Below are 25,978 nucleotides of genomic sequence, written 5' to 3'. Positions count from 1 at the left end.
ACAGTGTTGTTTACTCGGCTTACACGTGTTGAACGACACGATAGCGAACGCAGCAGTTACGTTTTTTAATGAACGATTATCTGTAGGGATCTGTACCGACGTATTTACATGATCGTGTATCCACCCGGCCGTTCAGCTCTACCATATAATATGTACCTTACAACTTACAGGCTAAGCACGTTTATCGTGCACACGATTTATTATTCATTTATTGTTTGTTGGCCAAGAGATTATTGTATTAACATATCTTCGTCGAGTCCGGAATGTATAAAATAAAAATTTTGACAGCACAAATGTTGTACGATGATTTAAAAATAATAATGCACCGTAATTTTATTAGTGAAACGAAATAGCATTTATGCAATACCCAGTTCACCTTCAAAAGTTTTAAAATATTTTTAATAAAAAACAAATAACTCAACTTTGTTTATGCACATTATATTCGTGTACATCAAAACGTGACTTGGTGTGTTTATTTTTGTGAATCAATAATAATACATTACATTTTCAGATGGTATAACTCTTATTAATTTATTTTTATTTTTTGATTTATTACAAAAAAATAAATGACAAACTTTTAAAATTGTACCGAGGCTCTACTCCCGACTTCATTCGTTCCATCCCCAGCTCGCTTCGTTCGCCAACTCTTTCCCTCCCGTGTATAAAAGTTTGAACTGCCGTAACAATTTAGACACTGGCAATTTTTCATTTTCCAAGACCGACCGTGTATTTTAATATGATCTTATTTAATTTTGTACCGTGATATCCGTATGGAAAGATTTGTTTCATGGAAGAGAAAATATCAAAGACTTTTTTTTTATTTAATAGAAAGAAGCCGTTCTAGAAATATGTTTTATATTATTCTTAACGTTCTACAACAGTGTTTAAACAATGCAGTCGTACTTCCAGAAATGCATCGGACACTCTGACCACGAGTAAACACTTTACTATATCTTTTTATAATCTCAGTAACTTGGCATTTTCACCAATAGTTTGTTGGTTTAGTATTTTTTAACAATTTTATTACAATTAATATATAATATTTTGCCAAAACATTTGCAATACTTGAGCGGTTTTTTTTTTTGAACTACGAAATTCGTATGACGGTGTATGTAATCGTAATAAAATTAATTTAAATTTTTTTGATTATTATCTGTTGCTTTTGATATAATTTGACTAATTACTGACATTTCAATGCAACATCACATGTGTATTCATTAATACATTTGATTTAGTTTGAAAAATGTCTACGTGCATTATTTTATCGACATCAAATACTTGAAGAACGGCTTATAAGTAAAACAAACAGAATTCCACTCAGAATATTTTTCGAGTGCTGCGAAATTTATAATTATCTAATATGTATTTATATGTATATTCAAGTTTGATCGACACATAAATGTTATACAATTGAATCATTACTTTCCGAACAAAACGATTATTGTCTAAGTGCATAGTAAACAGTAAACCTGATCAATAATTAAAAATGTTTATTTACTATTTAAGACTATTGGGTAGGCGGTGTGAGTACGTCATTGGGGTGGATGCATTATTTTACTTTATATATTATCAGATATGTCTGTAACAGCTGACTACATTTGTAATATATATATATATATGTATATTGTATGAAATATTTTTCCAAACATATTTCTGTAAATAGCAACGCTATGAATATATGTACGTATTATGTATATATATATCAATGGGGGAAATGCGTCATTTGATATAATGAAAAATGAAAAAAAAAAATTTAATTTAAAATCAAATGTACTTCTGATACAAAATATGAATGGCTTAAGCCTCAATAAAAAATATGATAGGTACCATTTGTAAAATTAAAAACCTATAATTTTAGCGCGTAAAAGCGGTACGAGTTAAACTTTTTTTCAGGTGAGACGCACTTCATTCATCCTTACCCTAATATTTGTGAACACACCGTACCATATTATAATTTTACAACGAAGCGAGCAACTTTTATGGTATATTTTAAAAGATTCATCTACGCGTGTGCGTTATTGTGGACGGTTGGGGGAGTAGCTTGCGCAGAGGATGAAATACGTATGAATGCATAAAGAAATATAATATAATTTCTACATTCCCGCAGGCAACGGAAATAAGCGACTGCTTCTCTCCGCTCCGATTCTCTACACTCTGTACGCAACACAATAATAGCCTACTGACGCCGACCCTCGACTGCGTCTTGGCCGAAACCTTTTACGCGAATGACGGTCGATCGGAAACGTTAACGATGGACCGCGTGGCGTGTTCACGGTGGGGCTTGTCGCATCGTCCCTCGTCTTACCGTGCCGGCGTACGGGCTCTTGGCGGGTCCTCCGGTACCGTCGTCGATGTACACCTGAGAAGCCTCTAACGCTAACTGACCCCAAACCTGTGACACGGGCAGATATTATTAGTGAACGTTGCGCGTAGACCCAGTCGGTACAACACGGGTATACTGACGTCTGACGATATGTCCATGATCCTCGGGTCGTCCGGGAAACGCTGGCGAATTCGATATTTCTACGCGGATGCGACGGACAATACAAAAATGACACACGCGCGCGTTCGTGGGGCGAAAAAAACTTATTAAAACTACTTCAAAACGTACAAGTCTCCGCTGCGCAAGTCGGACGGCAACTCGAAACGGGAACGCGGTTCATAACGTGATGATGACGACGACGACGACGATGATAATAATAATATACCAGCGTAATATCGTAGCGGGAGACGGGTAAAGTTATTTTGAAGGCCTAACTCGCGACGGATTTCTGAGCGAAAAAACCGTATTTTATCCGCGGCGCGCACTATAAATACACCCGCAGCCGAGTGCCCGTGCCAATGGCGGAACCTATTAACGCGCGCCCACTGCAAACGTGCGCACGTAAAAACTTACGAGAGCAGAATGGGAAAAAAATAAAATAAAAAACGTCCATACCGTTTTCACACCGCGGACGGATCCTCGACTGTCCCTGGACAAAACGTTAGCCGTCGATACGTCCACCGATAACCACGAATCCATGTCGGCGAAGAATATGATTTTTAACGGTAATTATAACAACAACAACAACAATGGACACTAGTTTTACCCTTCACGCGAAGGGCTGTCCCGTTCGCGCGGCTCTATAATAACGTTACGCGGTTCGGACGTGCGTTCGCGTCCGTACAATCAATGTGCCTGTGCCGGAAACACTGATCGGACTTTCGGGTGCGGTGAGCCAGGAAGCAAATGTAATCGAACAATTGACTCCCATTGACTGCGACCACCGGGGGTGTCCGAAAATAGATTAACAGATGAATGCGTTACGAGCACCGGTAAAATACTATTAATATATCGGCACTCGCTGATCCACGCGGCGGATCAGGGCGGACGAGTCATCGATCTCGGTCCGCGTCGAATATCGGAATTAAAATAATTCATACTCCCGTTCAGTATCGCTGTGCTTGCGTCAAATTACGTGCCCGTCGCTTTCCGCGTGTCAACTGCGATCGCTACATTTTATCAACACAAACATTTGCTTTTAAAATACTATTCAAATTGTTCTAACGAACCCAAAGAAAATACTAATTCTGACTGCGTATAATTACTTTGATATCAAACGCTATCAAGTCTCAATCGTCCGTCCCGTCCAACTGTTTGCTTAACTTTTATAACTTTATTTGAAAACGCATTGAGTGCGCAGGTAAATACTTCAGTTTTGGTTCTAATACACCAACACCTATAACCTCACGGTGCGGGTATAATCGGTGTTCGTCAATTGCACCGATTTTTGGACACTACTTGTATGATATACATCAATTACACCGATAAAAAAAAAAAAAATATTAAAAAGATATACATCAATTGCGCTGGAGAATTTGTAACTACTTAACTGAAAAGACACATAGGTAAGTTATTTTCATGAAAGTTTATAAATTTGGTAAATAATCATTTCCTTACCACGTTCTCTTAAAACTATTTCCATTGTAAATTTAAACACGGGCCACGACGACTGTACGTACAACATGTGGAATTATACTGAACAATACAACGAATTTATTTTACAAACATATAGTATTTTTCCACATTTTGTTCTATATTCAAAAAATAAAATAATATTATGATCAATATAATGGCTATCAAATGTACCTACGAGCGCAACAACGTAAACCCATTTATTACCAACTGTACAGTACTGCTAATCTGTAACTTCTAAAATCAGTAGTGACAGTATTATACACGTCATGATATCTGTAGGAATTGGCGCAATTGGCATACATTATTTTACATTCGAATATCGATCGGCGCAGTTGATGTATACGTTTTTCCTATACCATAATTTTTCTTTCTTTAACTGCGATTTTCGGCGCAATTGATATATGGCCTGTATAATGTAGACCGCAAAATATTATTATTATACACTTTTAGAAAAATACCTATAAGTATAATATAGTGATGGCTTATGATCTAGCCGTTAGATTCTACCCAGTCAACACATCGTAGTGGAAATAATACTCGGATGTATACATTTACGAATGCCGTTTGCTAACCATTAATATTTATTATTTTCTATTTGTATCTTGAAAAAAACACATCTTACACCACAGATATCGTACAAACGTAAAATTAAAAATCGATTTTAGTAACCAAATTATTGCATTAATAAATATTAAGTATCAAGGAAAATAAAATTTATTATGGGACTTATTCAAACGCAGGGCACTGTACAGAGTTAAGTCAACATCACATTTTCTCTGAATTATTTGTTTTACATCAGCGGTTGTTAACCTGTGGTCCGCGGCCCTTTAGGGGTCCGCGATACTCATATCGAGGGTCCGCGGCAGCCCTAAAACATAACATATGTACATCAATACGTGACATGAGTGCATTATTACAATATTGTTGGATTAATATAATTATTATTTTTTTTATATATATATTTTATTATATGATAGATTTTATCATTATACGATGTTATAAAACTTGTGTATCAACCATCGTATTAAGCTAATAAAAATTAAATTTTAAGAATATTAAAAAAAGAAATTAAAACGAAAAAAATTAAATTTAAGTTAACTGAAAAATTAAATGAAATAAGAATAATTATATATATATATATATATGTATGTATGTTTTGTTATGTCTATTAATGTAATTTATTATATAAAATATTTATTATAATTTTGGTTTTAATAACATGAAATGTTTTGTGTAAAAAAAAGTATTAAACAAAAAATTAGTAAGGAGGTCTGCAATTTCTAAAAATCTTTCATCAGGGGTCCGTGAACTACAAAAGGTTAAGAACCGCTGTTTTACATTATTTTATTATTCAATAATAGTGATTATTGTTAATATGTATATAAACAAATACCAGACATTAGGCGATGGCCTAAATTCCAAGACTTATCATAAAAAATATTAAAAAAAAGAATTGTTGTTTCTATGTAAACGAATTGATTACATACATTTGTTGAATACGTACTTTTATGATTTATCAAAAACCTATCTGGACAGAGGAAATGCAATTTTCCATCCTTTTATTTAAAAAACAATTAAATAATGATGTTTTTATGTTATAAAGAAATAATAAAAAGTCAGTGATTATTAAATGATATAGTTTAGTCCCAATTTTTGATTCATTTTATGAATTGGATAATTTTTTAATTACATCATTATCAGCTACCCACTTTTTAACAAGATTTTTATCGTCTTTTTACAAGAAATAAAACATGGAATGATTAGATATTCCGTATTGAAATAAAAATAAATAAATTATGGTACTAAAACGAATAGTTTTATACGTTATGGCGAAATAATTGTTTTTAAGAAATCATATGGTTCTATGGTTTACTTTAATTAAATGACATCTGCAAATATATATGTCAGCTATAATAGTTTATGATAAATATGATTTGATTCCATCAATAATAACTGTTGAGAGTAAACGGTACAATTACTCATAAATTGAACGAGTTGTTATCTATATTAGAATATGATTAACAAAGATAAAATTTTAATATTTTAGCGAACATCCGAGCAACGTTAATTTATGACCGTTAGTATTGCTAATTATTTCCCTAGATGAATAACACCTGTTAAGTATAAAACTTAGTTAATAAATATTAATATAAATTATTTTTAATATATCATTGGGATAACAAGTGTAAGTCTATTATGGGTATGTTAAATTAAAAGAAAATATATGATACAATTAAGTAATGTTTAACAATAATATGAAAAATATTTTATTATTATTATTTGATATCAGGCCAACTCGTCGAACCAATTTATCATTCCACAAATAATCCGATGTATATTTAGTAGCATAACAGTTGGGACACCATTAGGGATGCAATAGAATCAATATATTTTAGTATTTTACATACACCCATCAAAGATTGTTGACTAGTATTTTACAAACACTGCTCAAAGATTACTTTCTAATTTATTGGTACATAAAGTACAAACATTTTAAAAATGTTATTTATTTCAATTAGGTAGGTGAAATTATAAAACCTTTTCAATATATATTTTTTTTCGTATTTGAACCGGAGCTGAGAGAGACCTATTTATCGCAATGCTACATACTCAGCATCAATATATTATTTTATATATGTCTTGTTTGACTTATTTTTATTAATATTTTTTATTTATTTTTTTTTTTTTTTTAGATATTTTCTATTTTCCTACGTACTAATCAATTAATTGATGTTTACAAAACAAAATTAAACAAATAAGAAATATCGGAAACAAAAAGTTAGAAAATCGATCTAAAGTAGTCTATCCGAAAAATTCAGATCAGTTTTCAAAATCCTTATCGTATTAATTTATAAATACATTAAAAATAGAAAATATCTAAATCCCTATGTTGTGCGTGTGATGACAGAAACAGAAAATCATGGCACTTTCATACACTATTTTATAACTGCGTTTGTTCGCAAATGGTCACGGTAGTTGTTTGAATTCAGATAAGTATTTGCAATTGACTTCCTTAAGGACATCAATAGCTGAACAATTTCTGATTGCGTCACTGTATAAACAGATAATAATGTACACGTACGACATGTGTCGCGTATGACCATCAGGATACGTGATAACGATGTACTTTTACTTTTTGTCATAACTGACTTAATGACGCGTGGAGACATTATAGAATTTATACGTTTCACGGGGTGATAAAATATGAGATGCAATTATTTTTGTTAAAGATGGAAGGCTATAGCCATTAAGGTACTGTTGGAGCTGACAAAAGTGTTCACAACGTACACCGCAACGATACACGAATGTGAAATGTATGACTGATAATTAATGGTGTAACGCTATACTTCGAAACAACTGCGCGATTACGCGACATTTAAAATACTTTCAATCAAACCGCTTTACCTTATCGGTTAGATTATTTATCTGATACATTTTACATGTACTCGCTCTGACGGCTATAGTTTAATGATATCAAAATATACAGTACAATAATACTTGATATCATATTCGAGTACAGTATCTAAACGCTACTCAGAAATTCTTTACTAGTGTTCGTGCACTCTACGGTCTATGTAGATAAGAAACACGCTCATTGTTATGCTTATTCATTTACTTCATTGTAATATTGAAATTATGTTGTGATTAAAAATGCCCGGTGAATTGTTTACACATTTTCATAAGATTTATAACGAAAATATTAATTAAACAAACGTTCCCAACAGTAATAATTCTCTCGGCTTTACCATTATTTCCGACATACTTCACGAAGACAATAATATTAAAAATTATAGTAATAGCTGTACTAGTACGTCCTTTGCTCTTGGAACGACCACACCACTGTTATGCGAGTTCAATTATTTTTGCGTTATGACTTAACAAGTCACGTGTTCAAATACCTTGAGAAGCATAAAAAAACATTTTTCGTACAATTATTATTCTTACCATCTTTGAAAGCTCATTACCAGTACATTATTGTTTAATAATATACCATTACATTATTAAAGTATTAAACATAACTATGTATGTAACCACTAAATCGATACGATATGCTCATATCGAATTACATACTATTTATCTAAGGATAGTTGTGGCGATACAAAACAGATTTCAAATAAGAATTTCCCATACTTTCGTATACCGGCCCGCAGTAATCAGTGTAATTAAATAATATAATATCTAGGGTTCGGACGTTTATGCACTTAAAATGACTACAATATATAAACATTAGGCACTAAAAAATGACTAAATATACACAAGAAAAAACATAAAATCTGCATATAAAATGTATTTTACCTATAGCATTAACCATTAAATATGTATCGTAATTTATAAGTATTTAATTTTTATTAGTTATTATTTTTATATTTTATATTTATTTAATATTATATACTAATTTACAATACGAGTCTTATAGTGCAATGCAATGGTTTTTTTAATTTGATATATATTATTTGATACAACCATTAATTTCATAATAAACAAATAAATATAATTATAAATAAATAATTATTCTATAATCATATATGATATTACAAATTAATTTTATACTTTATTTATATAATACAAAGTCAAGTTTTCGTTCATTTTCTTTAGAAAATCTATTAAATATATATACTTTTTTTTGTTGTTTTCACTGTCAATATTTTTATCATTATGGATACTGCATAAAAGCAACCTTGTCTATTTTTTTTTCCTATTTTTACTCTTAGTCGAATCTTAAGCAGCCTTCAAGAGGAAAAACTTCGTCCTTCTGCTGCGACAGAAATTGGCAATCAAACTAAAATTTTAAGAAATTATATATGTATAGGACAGTAGTTTTGATTTAAATGATTTAATGTCGCATGAGCAGAATTTATATTTTTAAACTCAGGATTTACTAGTAAAAAACTGTTGTTTTTTTTTTTTCACGGAAATGACCGATACGACATGTGACGTATGACGGTTAACGATTTCCTGCCGTAACAAAGATAACACTTCAATAATTTTTATTACAGTACACTGTATAATATTATCGTTTGATACTAAATACTACACGACAAACATGATATAACATAACTCTTGGTGTGTGGCTTGTATATACAATAAATTATAATCAATTCTATTCTATGTAAATTGATCATATTATTAACAATCATACTACTGGTAGACGAAAAGATAAGGAATCTTAAATGATCAATAAAAAAAAAATTGAATGGTTTTCTTTTTTTGTGGCAATGTATGAAAAATAATTTTTTTTTAAAAGATTTTGGGAGACGACCCCTTCGTCATTCTCACAATTGGATCCACGTCTACTTTTTAATTTAAATTGTTTTTAAAAATGTTCCAAAATGTACTGAAGTATGTATTTTAAATATAAAACCAAAAAATATGCAGAAATATGCAAAATAGTATTATTCGAGTAGAACATGAATGAAACTTGTATCCAGGTCCGTATTAAATCGGATCAATAGAAAAAAAATATGCTATATCATAGACATCCAAACTCTAACAACAGCAATAATGATAGCGGAATATTTCAAACGGAAAACGAACATTAGTGCAATACACGTACTACAATGACGTAATTTGGAGGGGGAGGGGGAATTTTCCACGGTTTCCAAAGTCGGCATCATCGAATTATAAATACGTCTCTTATAAAGCCATTGACTTGCTGCAGTTCAGAAAAATGAGAAGTGCACTGTACAGAATACTTATGTACGAAAAAATAAATCATTATATTTTTGGACTGGTCTGACGTCCCTTTCCCGTTTATCGGGATTTCGCATGCCCGACTGCCCTGATCTACGACGTGCACGTGTAGCAGCCACCCGCGGCTTTTTCATAGAACCCGACGACGGCCGCATGGTTCGTCGTAACATGATCGATCCGGATCGTTTCAGTCCACTGCTGTGCAATCGCCGCGTGCAACCGTCAACCAAATAAAACCTATTGTTACGATATAATAATTGTTCGTTTTGTTGCGCGAGAGTGGTATTCCGAGAAACATTTTTTCGGGAACAACGCGCGGTGCCCAACACGGATCGCAAGGTGACGAACGAGCGAACACGACCGTATTGCTGTTGTACGTGCGCGACAGGAGCGCGTATTTAGACTTACTTCTAGGGGGGGGGGGGGCGACTCAAATTTTTTCTTTAATTCAGGCTTTAATATCAAGTGAATCCTTAACATTTGTGGTTTTTTTTTTTAATCTAATGCCGGATCCACTTAGAATCGACTTTTGTGTAGTTCTTTTTTAACACCTATCTGTGTTTTGAAAGTAACTCTTATGTTTTATTTAATTTTTCACTAAGGATGGACCCAACAAAAAACACAATTCAATATTCACAGTCACCCGTAATTTGATTTCGTTGTAAAATGATCCACATTAAAAAAATTTGAAATGTGTGTCTCACATATAATCATTTCCTTAAATAAGAATTCGGGGGGGGGGGCGATCTCTCGTTCGCCTCCTCCCTCCTAAAATACGCCCATGGTGCGCGAGTATGTACGAGTGCAATAGCAAAATGCCCGTCGGCTCGAAAACATCAACAGTGCCTTGTGGCGTGTTTCGTTGACAGGGTTGGATCAAGGAGTGGGTGGCTAGGTGGGCTATAGCCCCGGGCCGCAATGTGTTTTCTAATCGTCGGCCACCAAACATAAAAATACTGTTTTACCAATCAATTGTGACCATAATGCAGTACACAATTGTACTAATTTTAATTAATATTTATTACGAACAACCAAATCGGAATCAAAAAAAAAATTAAATCTTTTCGGGTGAAAAGGCCTCACTAAGAGTAACAGTCCTCCTTATGTTATGACTAATGACCGGATTTTACATAAAATGCGTGTTGCTATTTTCAACATCACATACATGCAGTCAACGAATGTCCACAAATCATTACTTGATTGATTAAATATAAAAATTTTACACTGCATATTTTTGTATATTCTGACGTTAGTGCATGTTCTGCATATTTTTGCATATTTTAACAAAAAAACCGAACAAATATACACCTAACGATCCAAAAAGGTTTTGAGCAAAAAAAAAACAGATTATATTATACATTATAATAAACAAACGTTTATATGATATCAAATATTTTACGTCTCAAAGAATATTCGAACGCTAAAAATAAGTTACTAAATTTCCATAAGTTGATTGTACTAGTTTTATAGTGGAGACATGGCTTTACCTATTTTATCTAATCTTGTTGATAAAATGCCCGAAACAACATATATAACTACGTTACTACAACCACTGTTACATTTATACAAGACAATTATTGTTAGTTAGAATTACGTTGCAACCAAGTGAGTGTTGAGTGTACACTGTACGTGTTTTTCGCTTAAAATTATTTTGTAATTTTCCAATTAATTTTTAACAGTTAAAATGCCCAAAGTTCCAAATGCAAAACTGGCATCAATTAGAAAATGGATTAATCCATACAATATTTCTGGTGAGGTTTTCAAAGTTTTAAATAATACAACAGTTTTCTGTCAGCATTGTCAAAAACCGGTAAAAGCAGAAAAAAAATTTCAAATTGATCAACATACTAAATCATTTTTTCATGAACAATTTTTGAACAAATCTTCTTCTAAACAAACCTTTGTTCGTGAAGCATCAAGATCTATAGAAAATCAATCACAATTTTTCAAAGAATTTTGTAGTACATTAATTTCTTCAAACATACTTTTACATAAAATACAAAATAAAAACTTTAAATCTTTTTTGGAAAAATACACAAATACACATATACCAGATGAAAGCACTTTAAGAAAAAACTATTTAAATCAATGTTATACAGACGTTTTACAAAATATTCGAGAATACATAGGCAGCTCATACATTTTTTTTTCTATTGATGAAACTACTGATCCTCGAGGAAAATATATAGCAAATTTTACTGTTGGTAAATTGAATGCAGATTCGCCTTCTAAATCGTATCTTTTAACATCGAAAGTTCTCGAAAAAACAAATAATTCAACTATAGCACAATTTGTGAACAATTCTCTTAAACTATTGTGGCCCGAAGGTAACAATGATGATAAAGTTTTGTTGATGTTATCTGATGCTGCCCCTTATATGACGAAAGCTGCACAGAATTTAAAACCATTTTATTCGAATCTTGTACATGTAACTTGTGTCGCTCATGATATTCACCGAATTGCTGAAAAAATTATAGATTCTTTTCGTGACATTAATGATTTAATCTATAATGGAAAAAAGGTTTTCTCAAAGGCTCCGTATAGAATTCAGTTATATAAAGAAATGTTGCCAAATACACCTTTACCACCAAAGCCAATAATTACCCGTTGGGTTACTTGGCTAGAGTCGGCCTTCTTTTACGCAGATCATTTTGAAGAGTTCAAAAATGTAATTGAAAACTTAGAAGACGATGCAAAAAGCATTCAAAATTGTAAATCAATTTTAAATAAATTACATGTAAAATATGATCTTGCTTACATTAGAAAACATTTTTTATGTATCGTTGAAAGTATCAAAAAGCTCGAAACCTCCAATTTGTCCCTAGTAGACTCATTAAAAATTGTAGAACAAGTGGAAAACTCTGTCAATGAACTTCCTACTAATGAAAATAGTTTAATAATTAAAACAAAATGTAAAAACGTTTTGAATAAAAATAAAGGATTAATGATTTTTAAAAAAATTTCGAATATACTTCAAAGTGACAGTGCTAATTTCAACGATTTATCTGTTTCAAATTATTCGCCAGATATACTAGCCAATTTTAAATATGCTCCAATAACCTGTGTCGACGTTGAACGCAGTTTTTCATCTTACAAGTACATTCTTACAGATCTCCATCATAGTTTCACGGAAATCAACATGGAACATACATTGATAACTTATTGTTTTTCCAATTAACATACTACATAATTGTTCGTACTCTTTTCCTGTTTATATCGCCAATGTGTCTGCTTTGAAATTGTAATAAAATATTTTTTAAAATTTATCAATAATTAAAAATTAAATTACAATTCAACAGATTACATTTTTATATCACATATTTGCTATTTATACATCTTACTTTTTGTTTATGAAAATGATAATAAAATCCATTTTATTTCGCATGTTTTGCATTTTTTTCTTACATATTTTGACTTAGCATGTTTGCGTGAATATTTCACAATTAAAAATGCATATAAATCCGGTCTATAGTTACGACCATAATCGGACCTCGCTCGATGACGTCTGTCGTCTTCCGTTCGAAACTTTTCTCCGCCGGGCTGCACACGCAGTCCATGCCGCGGTCAACGGTGCGACAGCTGTTCGGATGCATTTCACCTTGGACGTCCGCAGGAAATCGCACCGGCGAGCCAACAATCGACGCGACAAACTGATGGTTATTGTTTTTCAGTGGTGGGAGAGAAATGAAACGAGATCGGTTTTGGTCGTAAAAATTGTACCGATATTCCGCCAAGTTGTGATACACGCGTAAACGCAACACACGCACGTCGAACCGCGCGCGATCAATAATTTTCATTCGATACACATTACAAAACATTGTTTACGCAGATTTTATTCTAATCGATTCACTGGGCACACACGTGCCTGTTCATAATCGCACCTTATTTATATACAAGTATAATATTACTTTGTATTATTAATATCGTGAAACATGACCAAGACTTTCATCGCGCACGTAGACGGCGAACCACCCGTACAATAATTGATAAGCCACGAACGTCGTAACGTAAACAAAGGTGTGGTTCTACGTGCGACGTGTGGATTGACTTTAGGTGGGCATTAACATTGATTAAGCGTATTGTACGCTCAATCAGTGGTATTATACGCTCAGTGGCGTGACAAATGTCGGTGCGAAACGGGCAATTTCCCGTGTTGAATGTTGAAGAGGTGGTGAGGTACCCCTGGCTACGTCGAGTGAATCCGTCGTGTATTTTCATATTTCTAATTATCAGTAACACGTTTAAGATGTCCGATATGAATATAAGCAGTGGCGTGTCGAAGTGGTCAATTTGGGGCGGTTGACCCTGGTAAAACATTTGGGTGATAAAAGGGAAGTTAGCACCGTCCTGTTAATAACATTTTATTTTCCTATAAATTACTATTAGGTTTAGTGTTACGGATTCTTTCTAATGAACGACAACGTACGCGAGAATCGAGGAGTAGGAACTACGTGATCTCGAACGAGAATTTTTAACACACCAACACTCACAATTTCACTACAGTTATCATTATATTAATTCGAAAATAAAAAATGATACAATGTTATAATGCTCTGTTCGTGTCTAATACTGGACTGTTGACGTTGGTTTTACCATGGCCAACGTCCGGGCGCGTCCGGGCAAATGCCTTGGTCAGCAAATTCCAAATTACAGCAATACTCCTTATACTTGATGTCACTCATAATATTACTGGATCCCGTACGTATTAAAATCACCGTAACTATCAAAATCGTCGATCCTTGTTGTTTCCGAAAAAAAAAAAAGAGGTACCTAAGTATTAATTGAAAAACTAACGAATACAATTAAACGGGCGTAACACGTTTCCACCAAAATTGTACTTTTGTACAACCAAATGATAATTTGACCGATACCCGTTTCCATATCACTTATAAATGTATGAATTTATTTTTTTTCAAGTTAGTAGATTGTCTCATATTTATCTCATTTAATCGACATAAATGTACATTTAAGTAAAATGGCGGAACTACGATCATCGACACCCGTGGATACAATTTGTTTTGGATATTCATAATAATTTTTGAACGACTCCAAATAGTTGTTGAGAGAAAGACGAAAGAGAATAATAATAATTTTGTATTGACAATGAAAGCAATTTTTTTCTACTACGATATTAATCGTAAACGTCTTCATCAGCAACGGTAAATTAAATTTCTTGGCATGCTTATTTTCTATCAAAATCGTCACAAGATCACTAAACCTTATTCGGAACATGGTGCATCTTAGATATGTTTCAATTAACTTATGTTTTGAGAATAACCTTTTGGCACTTGTTACACTAACCGACAACGAAAGGAATAAGTAAAATTTCGTTAACAAGTCAGGAAACGAACATTATATTTGTACAACGTATTTTTCACATTTATTAATAGTAATGTAAACACTATCGTGTTGACATCAAACAATACGAATACACGTTCAGTAATTACTAATCAGTAGGGTCCGGATTTAAATGCACTTAAAACCATACAAAAATGCTCTAAAAAATAGCCGAAAATGTCCTTAAAAAATGCATTTCACCACAAAAATTAACTTAAAAATGAAAAATAACCTTAAAAATGAATTTTTTTTTTTGTTTGGGCATTATTTAACACACTATTTAAAACATTAAAATCACATTCACACGTAATACGAGCAAAGTCTGCGAGGTAATACGAACTAAAGTTGACTTGTTATTTGACCTAATACTGGTGACGTTCCATAGTCAATAATAAATTAAGATAAGATAAAAACTGAATAGAAAAATAAAGATTGACAATGTGTATGGAAAAACCTGATAAATCTACTTAAATATCAAGAAAATAATTTTTCTTTTGATTTTATTTTGAATAGGCTAAATTTGTTTAGCAAATCGAACAAATATGCATTAAAAACCAACAAAATGACCCAATAATACTAAAAATGCTCTAAAAACGAAAAAATGTCGAAATATGCAAAAAAAATGCAAAATAAAATTTGTAGTTTTGAAGCCCTCGTTACATGAAACGAATTATGTTCTTAGAGAGCATTGTGTATGATTAACCAAAAAAATATGCAGTTTGCATTGAAATCCGGGCCCTACTAATCAGTATACTTTGTACTATTTCAACATTCCATGATTTTATTTGCTTGAACTGAAATTATTTAAACAGTACATGATTTCGTTGCGAGGCCCCCCTTAACGATGAGGCCCGCGGAAAATCCCGTCCCCGATCATTTATAGTTACGCCGAGGAAACTTTTTTTTTTTTTTTTAGTATTTTGCTTAGGTTTATGCTTTATAAATACATAGATACAATAATGCTTCACCTCTTCGATATAGGCGGTGGAGTAATTAAACTATTGCAATCGTATTTAGTTTCAATGTCAAAACAAATCAACAAAACTAAACTCATTTCAGAGTTCAACATGGACCATGTAAACGCATAATGGTGAGCGAAATACGTTAAACTAATGAGTTTTGTAACAGAAACGGATTCGGTGGAAACGCGCGCACAGGAGGAAAAGGGGAAAGGCGTACACTTCTGGTGGAAACGTGTCCCGGTCAATTAAACGATCACATTTTAAATATCATAGCTGACCGAGTCATCTGCGCGGTTGTCGCGGTCACCGTTGTCCCATATTTTGAATCAACTCATTACGATGGTATTATATTGACCGTAAACCGTAATCGACACACGTATCTGATGTTGTGAACGCGATTTGTGAAAATCGTGCCATGTGCTGCAACGCCCGTTCGCGCGAGTATTCTACAGAGCGTTTCCGTTTTACAATGATTCATTCGTCGGGCACAACGATTGTGTTCTAAAAATAATACAGCCGCGGGTTCACGCTCGCACTACCGCGCGCGTCTACGTTGAAACCGTACTCGTACCAGTCAAAGTCTGGTAAGATTAAACACGAACAATGATATTTGTTATTGTGTCTTCACTACTTGAACTATTAAATGTAGCATTTTTACACGTAATACGCGTTTGAACAGATACTAATATAAACGTACTACAATTATGTGTCAATCGTAACAAACATATTTTTTCATAGCATACCATTTCCAAGGCACTTTTATCTTTAAGCTTTAAACAAGTCAATATTTTATTGATAAATTAATATTTCGACATCAGAATAGGTGTTCTTCGATTTTTTTTCTTTCTTTTCTTACTTTCCTATTGTTGTGCATTTGCGTACATAACTCCGTACTGCACAATCTAACACCTACATTTCTTGCGATGTTTTTATCATCGTTCTTGGAACCGCGCCATTTTTTAACACCGTAACGTCAGCGTCTTCAACAAGTATTTTTTGTCATACATTGTAATTACTCAGTGGTATTTATAAACAATGATAATACTATTTAAGTATTTGATATTTGTAAATATTTACCAAATTAGTAGTAGAACATCGCCACTGTAACATTTACATTTATTATTTACCAACTCTCAATCACAATTTTAACATAATATAACTTATAAGCATAGTTAAGATTACGTTATTATTATTATTAATCATCCACAAGTCTATAAGTCATTTTTGTAAAAGCATCAAAAATCCATAAACAGAGCGCCTAAATTATTTTTTAAAACTCACTGTGCAATTTTAATAGGCCTAATAGTCTTGTTTTAATCTTATTGTATAATATATTTATATTAAGGGACTTATAAAAATAAGAGAGTAACTTAAGAATTCTAAATTATAACTATTGATTAAATCCAAAAAAATACTAGAAAAATGTAAGAAATATTTAAAAATTGGATATCAATAGCCAACCAACCTTTTTGGAAGTGTTTGAATGTAATATAAATCTAAAGAATAATGTAATATTAATAATTTGGCTGATTCTCAATTGAACCAATTTAACTCAACTAGTCTGAATAATTAAGTATTTCGACCTGTGATAAACTAGATGCATTGAAAAATTTATATTTCTTAAAATTTTCAAATTAAAACCGTTATTAGGGATATGTTAATTTTTTTTTTTTTTAAATAAGAAAGTCCTTTAGACATTTGCGAAACTATGGCCGTGAATTTGAAATACTCGTATACTTAATCGTCTTGTCATTCAACAAACTTTACATTGATGGCTCCCTACCTTGTAAAACTGCAGTTATAGTTTCAAGGATTTTGCCACAAAATTTTTATTCAATAATAGGTCATATAATTATTTGACACCCAATTTTCCTATTTTGGTAAATTTGATTAAGTAAGTACTTTTCTTTAACCATTAAATTAAACATTACCAGATTAACCGATTCAACCGTGACCTTAGAATACATTATATGATATAAAAATAACATCGATCTTCTAAATATAAGTATTTCAAATATGTATATCTTGAACAAATTCTGTAAAATTATTATAAAAAACAAAAAAAATCAACTTAAAAATAAAAAATACAAAAAAAAGCAAAATAAAATACTATTGATCTTATTCTATATAGCTTAAATCACATATATATTTCATAAAGATTCGTTTAATAATTTAAAAAAATAAAAGCAAACGCCTACAAAATCCGAATTCTTCTTATAAGATACTTATTTTATGATTGATAGTCATGAATACATATAATTATATGATATATTAGTTTATAAATATTTTATCTTATGTTTTGATAACGGTTACTGATATAATTTCTTATAAATTATATTAAACTTAACTATAATACATTATAGTAACAACAAACAGTTTATAATCAATTCTAGCATCGACTGACAACAAAATCAATTCAAAATTAATGTAAATTTATAATTTACAAACTACCATTAGTCTTTAAATTTGCATATTTAAAACTGTGATATGTATGTATATAATTTGTTTTGATAAAAACCAAATATTCGAGATATGTAAATGTAAATAATCATTATTTTATTTTTTAAATAGTACAATAATAGCCAATAAAAAATAGAAATAAGTACCGTGACGAATATATGTATATGAGGTTAAATCGTACGTATTATCTAAAACTGCTGACAGTCGAATTTAATTATCCCGCTAATAAATAATACATATAATTAACAGGCCCTATTTTTATGTGCATCCCGACACACAATGTGCACTATGAATGTACAAGTGTGCACTACGGTCTACAAAATAAAAATTAAATAATAAGCCAACTAGGAAATATGAGTATTATTGAATTTTTTAAAATTTAATCTGAACTAAATTGTCATTTAAAGCAGTAAAATCAAGTGTTAATTGTGTGTTAATTAGTGAATTTGTACAAATAATAGGGCCTGATAATTAACAGGCGCATTAATAATATAGTCAATTGTAGTAGAAAATATATACGGTTTATCGTCTAGGTATTTTTTTTTTTTTGTTTTTTTATTCGAATCGATCGTAACTACCTGTATGCGGTTACGAAATGCTTCTTTAAGTTGAGCTTAACCTCTAGTTTAAGTCCCTAACACCGGACGGGTTCGAACGGCTATCAAAATCAACGGCGTATTCGTCGAAGGGTGACATGGCCGCAATGTAAGGGTGATACGAAATCTCCACGGGAAAAGGAAAAAAACAACAAAATAATTAATTTTAATAAAATCATATTATTACCACAACTGTCACGTTAATAGCATAACTTAAAGTTTGTAACTTAATATTATTTATATTTATTATATAGATCCGATAAACACGTACAGTATTATTATTAATGCGAAATCGCTACATTATCGATTATTTTATCGATTTAACCGGGGTCGTTGGTCAGTTATTTTGCAGTCGCTAGATATGTAGTAATATAGCTCTACAACACTAGAACACAATATGAGACTCAATCTTTCCATCATCAGCCATCGAATTCCTCAACTTTGTAAAAACCTCCAGGGCCCAATTTCTCATCAATTTTTATACAGATCATTAATATATTAATATTTTTTTACTCTTTTTTTTTTTTTTTAATTTGCAAATTTAAACTTTCAATGTTTATTGAACCTCGCAACTCAATAAATTGTAGGTGTATTTATTAATTTTCTGTGTATCGTATTTTTTTTTTTTTTTTTATTTCAAGTATTATTCTAAAATACACAGTTAAGATTATTTATTATTTTGACGTTAGGGCGACGCGGTGTTCGATTCTAGTGGCTAAAGGTGACATGAATGAGAAAAGGATGAGAGTCACTGAGCTACGGGCACGATTCGTGAGCGCCCGTATTCGAAATCCACCATCAGCGACTCTCCCGCACCGAACATCGAGTGCAGTGTACGCACCCCCTCCCCAAAAACTTCCGCCACCACAAGTACGCATCTTGAAAAACCGGTGCTGTTGTTTTTTTGATTCTCCTCTCCGTCGCAACAGGTTTCCCAATACTATGTCACCGTCACGACCGTGCACGTGCGGTGCACTCGTCAGCAATGCATCTCATTACTCGCGGAACGAGCATAACGGACGACGCGCGCGTGGGATGCAGGAAGGCCGACGGTCGCAGAGGTGCACACCGAAATAATTTCACCTCTTACAATCGTTGTAAAATACCGCGTCGCGTTACGTCGTATAACATGATGCATTTACGTTTATTAAAACGTTTTTCACTTTGCAACACCAATTGAGTGTTCCGATCACGAATACGTTTCTTCGGAGTAGCAATTTTCACTTTTTGTTTTCTTCGTTTTTTCATCCCCACCCGAGTACGAAGTCGAAATCCGCCCGAAATAATCTCATCGCAAACAACGGTTACAATATAACCTTACAGATAATTAGTATTGTAATCGTGTACACGCTCGGTTTTGAGAACAATATTTAATCAACTTCAATAGTTATAATTTGTAAGATAATTACAATCGTTACATGTATCGTTACACATGTCGTTAATTTTGCGACACCATGAACACGGTACAGGTGGTAGAACGTGTATTATGATTACATATTTAGTGCTAACATAGTTATAATGTTCGTGAACGCGATATCGAGAATTGATTTTAATGGACTTATTACACTTTATTACGATGAAGACTGCAATGAATTACGATAATTTTTCAACGCAAACGTAGAACTCATACGTCATAGAAAACAATTACAATAAAACGTTTACTCTAAACCCGTCGAATAATAACAATTAAAAAGTTAACTCGTTGATGGGTATTTGGTGTTTAAGTAAAATACTCTCTACGCTTTGTCCGTAGCGTGCTTACTAGTGTTATCTAGCGGTATTCGCTTTAAAAATACCAATGTTCGTTTGGAAATCGGGTAAAACACGATTGCGTACGTTCGTTATCGGCGATACCTTTTTAAGGTACACGATTCCATACGATTTCACCTGATTTTTAACTACACGATTGCGTACGAAGTGTTAAACGTTGATGCCGATTTTCATACCTGTATTGGTGTATACCACATGCCTATACGAGAGAACTTAAAAATGTTAATACAGTAAAACCTCTGAATAGCGGACGCTCTCGGTCACAAAAATGTTGTCCATTATTCGGAGGTGTCCATTATTCAGAGAGGATACTTTTGAAATTTATTTATATAATAATGTAGTCTGTATGTATGTATGTATAATGTTATTACTAATTATTTATTGTAAATTATTAAATTTTAATATTTTTACAAATTATTATTAATTATTATTATTTAAGGTATATTTTTACAATCAAAATCAAAATTATGTACATATATGTATTTTTAAATTATTTGTGTTTGAAAAAATCGATGAGCTTTGTTTGTTTATTAATAAACATATTATAATAATAATAATAATAATTAATAATTAATAATATGTAATAATTATTACACCGTCTCTGTGCAATCTCATTAGTCATATCATTTGCTAATATTATAGCAGAAGTAAAAATAGAACTGCTCTTTACCTCTATTGACGAAATAAAATAACTTATGCTCTCTTTACAGTAGACAAAGCATCCAAAGAGTCGTAATATTATCATCTCATAACGAGTTTGTTATCGTAATTACATTATTACGAGAGTACATATAAATTTGAATATGTATTATTTTCAAATAAAAATTAAAATAGTGTCTGTAATTTGGAGAGTACGCTATTCGGAGGTTTTCCCGTTGAAAAGAAGTGAAAATGTCCCCGTTATCCAAAAAACGTCCGCTATTAGGAGATGTCCGTTAGTGAAGGTTTCACTGTAAATACTTTATGTTTTATCGCTTTTATTACTTATGTTTATTGTTAATATCAGATGTAACGAAATTTTGTTATTTCCGTTATATTGTACGGTATTTTCTGAGTTTCAGTAAAATTAGTAGGTTTTAGATGTCAAGGAATTTAAATTTAAGTATTTTCAAATAATTTACTTACAATAATTTCATTCAAATAAAAACTGTCGGTTTTATTTATTTATTAAATAATTTTCTTTTATTTAGTTATTCTCATTTTACTTGTTATTTTATTATTAATTTTTTTTATGAATTATTATAGAACTGTACATGCACATGTATATGTATATGTGTTTTATATTTAATAGACATAATACGGTGAAATTAGTAAATTTGACAACGTTGCATACAATTTTATAGGCAATGGTGCTTATTTATTTTTCTTAGCCACCTTTTTGTTTGCCCATCTACAAACGTACGCAATCGTGTTCTATCCTGAAAATCGAGAAATAGGAACCGATTAGTATAATCGGTTAATAACTTAGTATAATGTTTTTTTAATACACTGTACCAAGTTAAATTAAAATTGAATTAAGATTAGTTAAACACTGCATTTGATTAGACAACTTACAATAAATACTTTGTTATCGTTTTTAAATCGAAAACCCGAAAAATGTATTTTGTTTGTGGATCCGTCTAATCAAGTCATAAGACGTTTCCTATATTCTATTATTTTATTATTATCTTTTACGAACATTTATCGCTAACCGACAGCATTATAAATTGAAAAAATCCTTTGATATTTAGTAAAATCAATGTCTTAAGCATAATATTTGAACTTGACAATGCTATTACAGAGTATCGTAAACAGTGCCGACGCTAGGTATTGCGGGGCCCTGGACATAGGTATAGCCTTTAAGATTCCAGAGAGAGGCGAAATTCTAGCTTTTTTTTAAATCAGGATTTTTTAAAAAAATATTATTTTTCTTTGAATTTTAAACAATAACTATAGAGAAAATAAATATTTATATTATTATTTATTATAGGAATCCTACTCGACGGGTATCGTCAAAATATTACGCTTTCGTCGTATCGATAACGATTTACTTTGTAATTTAAACTATGGCTAAATTTAGATATAATTTTCTAAATAACCGATGATAGGCATAATATAGATTTATAATTTGTCAATATAAAATATCAATATGTCTCACGGAATTGAGATGATAATTAAAAATCACTTAGTCCTTTAACAAACGCGGGGCCCTGGACAAATGTCCCATTTGTCTTCCCCTAGCGCCGGCACTGATCGCAAGTAACAACATATATGAGTGTAACAGAAAATCTAAAATTTAAGTTATGCATTGCGTCTATTTTAACATTTTTGTGTACGATAGAACATAATTTCAGTTATATGTATTAAATTTTAACTCAAGCTTAAAATATCAATAATTACGATAATACTATTAGGTATTCGTTTCACATTATATGCTTATCTCGGGGTATGATAAGGAAAGGAAAAAATGATCAGGACTATTTTATACGTTAAATATTGTACATTATAACGGGTGAAATATAATTTTCGTGCATCGTATGACATGAAAAATAGGCCTCAAGGGGAGTTAAAGTCCAGAGGTTACATTTATAAAACGCGCATACCCAAGGTTTTCCAGATCGTAACATGGTGATAGCTACTATCGGATTGCTGTGGTTTCCAACGTCCGGCCATGTGTTTATAAACGTAACGCGCTCATTGAATGCTATATTCCAAACGGGTACGTTGTATATTCACTACCCACACCAAATAGTCGAGTTTAATTTTTAACATTTTACCAGGAACCCGTTTCGAGTGCTCGTGCACCATAGATAATGCCCAAAACAAATCGAATTGAAACGAGTCTATTCGAATAACCAATAAAATAATGTTTACCCTGCACTGAGTAGATTTGACTGTAACAATTTTCGACGATAACGTTTGTTGCACGATGAACATTAACCACGAACAAACGAATAATATATTCGACAACGCACTATTGATTCATTTATCTGTTTTAGAACATTGTAACTACGCAATAGATGTTTAGCCGACGTAGGTACGGTACACTATATAGCTACTGAAGTACGCGAACTACAAACACAGTTAATAACAATTCGAGCAAAATTGTTACGCAAACAATCCCGTATTGTTATCTCGTCGAATAGAATATACTATTATGAACCCCCGATTATAATTAGTTACCTACAGTGGTATATATATTATTGTGTTATTATATGTTAATATATATATTGTGTTTCTTACGGACCACCATCGGTTAACATTTTAAGGAATGTGCTGACAAATTCCTTTGACCGGACGGTGAAACAAGTAGTTGAGCATGAGCACCAAACAGTCAGTGCTCTGATACACGCAGAACATTATAGAACCTTGTAACTTGTACATTCAAATAAATATTATTATTTTTCTTTTCTTTATACTCAATACAGCAACTCTAAGAAAAAAACGCCAATAACTATTGTAAATTTATTAAATTTATTTAATATTCGTACGTCCAAGAGTATACCTACGTAACAATACAACGAGATATTATAATTACTGAAAAAAACATTGATTTCATCTTTATATTGTGATGATGTTTAAATGTTACAAGTATATTGACTAATTTAATAAACGATGTCAATTGAAATTTAGTATTTTGCCGAAAGGAAAATAATAATTGCAATTTAAACAATCACACGAAAATAAAAATTGTTTGAAGGTTATTATTATTTTGTACGATAATTTAAACGCAAGTATATACATTCATTTTTTGTCGTTTTCAATTTATCTTTATTTAAACTTTCGGCTTTCAAAATATATCCGTTAAATTGTTCGGTATTGAAGTATGTTTTAGGTGAATATAAGTGGTTACGGATTATGAATGAAAAATACTGCATAACGTACTATACACCTATATTATAGTAAATCAAACATTTTAACGGCACGAAGTCATTATAGGTTTAACAAGCGTAAAAATTACTTCCGTAAGCATATAATATTAATATGGAAGTTTTGTTTATCGAAATATTCGAAATGTTTATGTTTATTTACTGTGTAGGTATTATGATATGTATTATGGACTAAACCGAAGTATCGTTTAATTTTCAGATTAAAAGAAATCACATCCCCCAAAAAATGTCAATGCTTTTTAGTAATGTAATCGATTAAATGTATTCAATTATATATTTATGATTATTTATAATGTTTTTTTTTTTACTTTGTTATTTTGAATACCGTATTATTTTAATTTTATTTTTCTCGTTATATAAATATATTCACTTTAATATTTTCATTACTATAAAATATTTTTCCACACCGTATATTATAATTTACCAACAATTTATAATTTTGTAAAAGGTCTCTCGACACTGTATTTAATTAAATAAAAATAATTTGTTGTACGAGAAAGTTTTTTGAGTAAAGGTTTAAGCTTCTTTCTAAAGGTAAGAATATTATTCCGTTAGGTTTAATGAGTGTTGTAATAAATTAGTGTAAATTAGATAACCTATTAAATAGAAACTATTTTTTTTTTATACCGGCACTGTGATAGTGAAACACCAGTGTGAAATATAAACATTTCAACAGAAGTTATATTTGATATACCGGCATTCATTCGTCACTGTGATAGTATTATAATAAGTAATAAGTATGCGAAAAGTAAACAAAACCGTCAATTCCACCAGAAATAGATAAAAATTATCTAGTTCATACTAATTCATTACAATAGCCATTATACCTACGCTTTCTTATTATTTTAATACCTTAACAAAAACAGTCGCTATGAGCAAATAATATATTCATGTCTATGAAACCAATTCTTGGATTTTAAATAATGATACTTTCATTATTTCGTTCACATGATCACAATTTGCTTCGTGAAATGGCTACCTATTCGTATAGAAAATAAAAATATTAAATATATTTTTCCAAACCGGCTGAAGGACGAAAACAAAAATTTGATGTAACGTTTTTCATTTAATAAAATAACACCGACACACAAAATAATATTTACAGAGATATTCCCATCGGGAGAATATACTGGGAGACAAAACACCAAAAATCTAATTTCGAAATTTTGTTGTAGGTTTATCAATTTATCTATAATCTCATTCCTATGACATCAATATCGTTTGTCAACATTCTACATGAGAAGTACAGAATTTATATTCTGACATCACTTGTATAAATTATAAAACATTTAGTTATTTTTTTTTTAAAGAATGAAAGAAGCAAGCGAACGTTAA

The 25,978-nt window shown here is 31.5% G+C and overlaps 1 protein-coding gene across 4 annotated transcripts in view; it reads right to left on the bottom strand.

Annotated features, from left to right (window-relative positions):
• LOC112681053 (F-box/LRR-repeat protein 2) overlaps positions 1–23,719 on the bottom strand; it is a 28,475-nt gene extending 4,756 nt beyond the window's left edge. Inside the window, exons 1-2 of one of the 4 annotated variants that reach the window (XM_025551316.1) lie at positions 2,464–2,841; positions 2,306–2,392 (exon numbers count right to left, since the gene is read on the bottom strand). In XM_025551316.1, the coding sequence (XP_025407101.1) occupies positions 2,306–2,392; positions 2,464–2,481 (105 nt within the window). In that variant the 5' untranslated portion in view covers positions 2,482–2,841. Of the gene's footprint in view, positions 1–23; positions 2,393–2,463; positions 2,842–2,938; positions 3,119–23,627 lie in introns of those variants that run through there. The other 3 variants (XM_025551329.1, XM_025551322.1, XM_025551338.1) reach the window with 3 other exon arrangements.
• Between the last annotated feature and the right edge of the window lie 2,259 nt (positions 23,720–25,978).

The sequence above is a fragment of the Sipha flava genome, unplaced genomic scaffold (genome assembly GCF_003268045.1).
Source record: "Sipha flava isolate LNK unplaced genomic scaffold, YSA_version1 101_pilon_pilon, whole genome shotgun sequence".
Classification (NCBI taxonomy): domain Eukaryota; kingdom Metazoa; phylum Arthropoda; class Insecta; order Hemiptera; family Aphididae; genus Sipha; species Sipha flava.
The sequence above is the reverse complement of the archived record's forward strand: the minus strand, read 5'-3'. Positions and strand labels throughout refer to the sequence as shown.